At 32.8% G+C, this 5,000-nt stretch overlaps 1 protein-coding gene across 1 annotated transcript in view; it reads right to left on the reverse strand.

Annotated features, from left to right (window-relative positions):
- Positions 1-2,044: 2,044 nt before the first annotated feature.
- The window catches only part of LOC119583231 (transcription factor 25-like), an 18,651-nt gene continuing 15,695 nt past the window's right edge, over positions 2,045-5,000 (reverse strand). The window contains exon 15 of the mRNA XM_037931706.1: positions 2,045-5,000. This exon is cut by the window's right edge and continues 87 nt beyond it. Within this exon, the coding sequence (XP_037787634.1) occupies positions 4,880-5,000 (121 nt within the window). The 3' untranslated portion in view covers positions 2,045-4,879.

Here is a 5,000-nt window from a genome sequence, read left to right on the forward strand (position 1 = left end):
CGCTTTGATTCTGTGCACACAGGGTAGTGCGCGCACGCCACACACACACACACACACACACACACACACACACACACACACACACACACACACACACACACACACACACACACACACACACCACACACACACACACACACACACACACACACACACACACCTATATATATGTATATATAAATATGCATATATACATGTATATGTGTACACATATATGTATATATATTCATTTATATTTATATATACATATATGTAAATGTATATGCATATGCATATATATATATATATGTATATATAAATATAAATGAATATATATACATATATGTTTATATATATGATATATATTATATTTATATGTAAGTTTTATATATATATAATATATATATATATATATATATATATTATATTATATATTATATATGTGTATACACATATATGTTATATATATATATATATATATATATATATATATATATATATATATATATATATATATATATATATATATATATACATATAGAGATACACATATATATATACCTATACAAAAAAAAACACAATGCACTGACTAGATTTATTGAAATTGAAATCTAGTTTGTGCATTTTGGTTTTTTCTACCATAGTATCAGTGTTTTACCATTCAGATATATGTGTGTGTGTGCATGTTTCAAGAAACACAGAGGCATGAGTTCTTATTTCCCATTTAAACAGAATTTGCGTTCTTTTACTTTTGTTAAAAATAAGATGAAGTTTCAAGGTGTGTATTTCAGGAATAAACAGAGATTATTCATTTGTTTGTACATTGTTTCTTTGCATGTTTATTGTTTAAATAATCTGAATCATAAAAGAATTTTGTGTATAACTAAAACAAAACCCCTAAATATATATATATATATATATATATATATATATATATATATATATATATATTTTATATATATATATATATAATATATATATATAAGATATATATATATATATTTCACGCACTCACTCACACACTCACGAACACACACACACCACACACACACACACACACACACACACACACACACAACACACACACACACACACACACACACACACACCACACACACACACACACACACTCACACACACACTCACACAACACACACACACACACACACACACACACTACACACACACACACACACACACACACACACACACACACACACACACATTTCAAGAAAAGCAGAGGCATGAGTTCTTATTTTTCATTTAAAGATTTTGCATTCTTTTACTTTTGTGAACAATAAAATGCTGTTCCAAAGTGTGTATTTGATGGATTAAAGAGTGGATTATTATTTTGTTTTTTTCTTTGCATTTGTTCTGTTTAATAATCTGAATCATAAATGAAATATGTACAACTAAAACAAATCTTCCTTTGAATTCCACAAAAGGAATTAACAAATTTTGAGCATGTTACATTAACATTGAACAACCTGATTGGCTTTTATGCCCATTTTTTTCATTCTTTAATGTGTAATAGATGATTTCCATTTGTCACACTATAAAACTTAAATTAACTTGGAACTTAATATCAAGGAGAGTTTTGGAAGAGATATGTGTCAATCATTGGAATTATATTTAAAGAACTTGTTTCAGAAGTAACATACACGAAACAAAAATATGACGTAAAAGGGAAATCCAGCGTCAATGAGGTGCACAGGTTGTCTGGTTTAATGTTACGATCCTTTACATCTGTTTGTGGATGTTTTTCTCTGGATGCTATCTTTACATATTTGAAATTCATACCTGGGATTAAACAGTTTTTTTGGTTTTTTTCTAGGCAAAAACATGCTCTTTTCGATGTTTTGAATTTTTCATTGCTTGTAATCGATTCTGTTATCTTTGCGGTCTACTGCCCTCGGTTACTAAAATTAGGATAAAATGTCATAGCCAAAGAACAAAGATTCTGGTTGAGGTACTTGAGAGGTTAATCTCCAATGTCGTATGCATATGTGCTATTTCCAGTTAAGAAGAAAATGTGTCCTTTCCTTTGAATTTATGAAACAATAAGAAAGGTATTCCAGGTCTTTAATAAAAATAACATTTGCATTTGCATACATGACCTGAGTCTTGTTTCAAAGCTCAGTTTCACAATCATGTGAATACAAAAGGTAATGCATACAGATCATTTACACTGATGTTATCCTGCATTACAAAAATAAGCCTGAAGGCACTCCCTTTGTGTGCAAAATATCCATTACCCAGTACGTAACCAAGGGTGAAATCTTGCTCTCCCCTCAAGAAGCTTAAGATATGTTGACATCACCCAGTACCTGTTTCTGCTATGAATTGTTAACTTTAAAATAAGCATAGGTGATATATCTTTCCTGATTGGCTTTCCCCTTTTCTTTTGAAATATTTAGAAAACCCTAAAGTCCTCTCTTAAGGCCATGTTGGATCACACATTTCCTGCCATATAGGAGAGTAAATTAATTGCTTCAGCACTGAAAAGGGATTCAAGTTTATAGAGAGCTGATCTAGTATATACTATATTTCCCCCACAAGTGATCTTTGTAGACAGCTCTAATCTTCATTCAAAAATCAATATAAAAAAGTACTGAAGAAACACCATTCAAATTCTGATTTTTTATAGACTAACATAACTGCTAGTTTCATCATATTCATGCAATGATATGTATTTTATACTTCACCACAGATCACTTGCACCTTTTTGCAACCACCAAGCAGTCCAGATAATTATAACACCCTCAAACATCACCAAACATCATTGCCCATAGCTTTAATGATGCCTATTTTATTTAGTGGAGGGAACTTTTATCCATAACATCATTACAATACACATCGCTTAGCAATGGCATAATGCAAATACTGGTGGCCAAGCCCTTATAAGTTAAATAGGGGTTTATGAAAGAATTTTGAGAGTTTCATGGGATTTATAGATATATAATTTAAAATCAATTAATTTAGATTACTATATTTGTTTGCTTTACAGTATAAAATGTGTGTACTATATATTCTTATCAAAACATACAGTACTAGCCACTGGAAAAGTGAGTATGATTTTTGTTAACCCAATGTAATCTGCTAAAGATAAGGACAAGTAATCTACACATAATAGCACAATAGAAAAATGGGGGGAATTACAACAAAAAAAGCAATGCAGAAGATGGAAATTACTGCCTTATACGGTTTTCTGAGACTTGTTTAGCCATGAGCAGATTGCTTGAGCACCTTGTGGAAGAGGAGGAAAGGTTACAGGCAAAAGGATGTTTGGAGGCCAACTCTATCCAGCATGAATATTTGATAATATGAAGATACAACACATCAGAGGTGGTGGTGGATAGACAGAAGTATGGAGCAGCACAGACAAATAATTCTGACAAATATTCACTTCTGGTTTTTCATTTTTAATACTGTAATATTTAAGCCCTGATCAAGTAGCATAAATACCTTGCATGAGACAGCAGATGAGACCTATTTTTTGTAGTTTCATTAACCATTTATCAAGCTCAGAATTATGGATAGTAAGGCATCACTTATTTCAAAATATGTCTCCTTTGGTGTAAAATTCATCAGTAAAATCCTGCACAAAAGAGGTACTTCTCATTCCTTATGGCGTGTAATGACGTAAACAAAAATGTCAGCATCTACAGGATATCCGTCTACAATCACATACTATATAATGAATACACAGCAAGAAAATTCTATTCTATTATGCAATGAGCTGAAAGCCTTGTCATTACTACTAACCATGATCCTTTGTACACAGAATTATCATTTGTATCATACATAAGTGCCAGCTCGGTTCATTATGTGCCATCAGACATTTATACAGTGTGTATTTTTGGTAGTTTATAAAGTACATTAGGGGGATATTAGCAAATTTTAAGAAGCTGCCTCTCACACTGCCAAATTACTGCACACATACTGAAAAAGTCAATCTTTCCCATTCCAATTCAGTTTAGGTTTAAATAAGCACAATCTTGTTTTTTTGTCCTTTTTTCTCATTACAGATTTCTCCTTTCAAGCATACACTGTTATTAAAATTTTGCCATGTGTCTGGTCTAGCTATGCAGTTCTGAGAGCTGGCATAAGGCTGGGAAGTTGTAACACACAGGGGGGTTTGTTCTTCTTAATACCCTTCTCTGTTGTGGTTTTCAGCTGTCCATCCCTAAACACGGCTGACTTTAATGGAGCAAACAATGTTAATAATGTTAAATTACACTATCTAACGCCTGAATAACAACTGAAGGATGAACAGGTAGGAAGCTTGAACTACGCATTTTATATCACTCTACGTATAAACCATATGTACGTTCAAGCAAGGCCTATATATGAAAAAGAGATGGACAGTGCAATCTACCTACAACATTTCATACACATACTATCAGACACCACAACATTCCTTTAAAGTTGTACCATCTTAGAAACTGAATATACCAAAACCCATCTAAAATAATTCATGCCTTCCAGTTCAGCACTTGAAAACAATATGCATTAGTCTGATACATCACATTAGGTCAAAAGTATGCACTAATTTCATGTCTCTTTAGCTCATATGTTATACAACTGAAAATGAAGCATATGTCATGCATTCTGGATTAACTTTTGGTCCTAACTTAATACAGAATTTAAAGTGAATCTCAATCAAAATCCAAAAAATCACATCATACAATATAAATAATCATTTTCATTCACAAGAGGAAAAGACCAAATGAAGAGAATACCTTACATATAAACAACTGTCCCCTCCCCCCCAAAAAAAAATACCCTACTAAGAAAATGTAAAAAAAAAGAGAGAAAAACAAGTGAATTCCCATCATGAGACATCCTGCAACAATAACAAACCCGCCCCCAACCCTTCCCTTCCATCTCACATCGTCAATTAATCCCACTCGTGATTCTCGTCTTCTGACTGATCAGCGTCGTTGACCTGTGGCTCGGGCAGGTGCATGTTCGACAGCAGATCTCTCATTGCGAAGAGCAGAGTGTTCACCGACGCCCGC

Source organism: Penaeus monodon, chromosome 17 (assembly GCF_015228065.2).
Source record: "Penaeus monodon isolate SGIC_2016 chromosome 17, NSTDA_Pmon_1, whole genome shotgun sequence".
Taxonomy (NCBI): Eukaryota; Metazoa; Arthropoda; class Malacostraca; order Decapoda; family Penaeidae; genus Penaeus; species Penaeus monodon.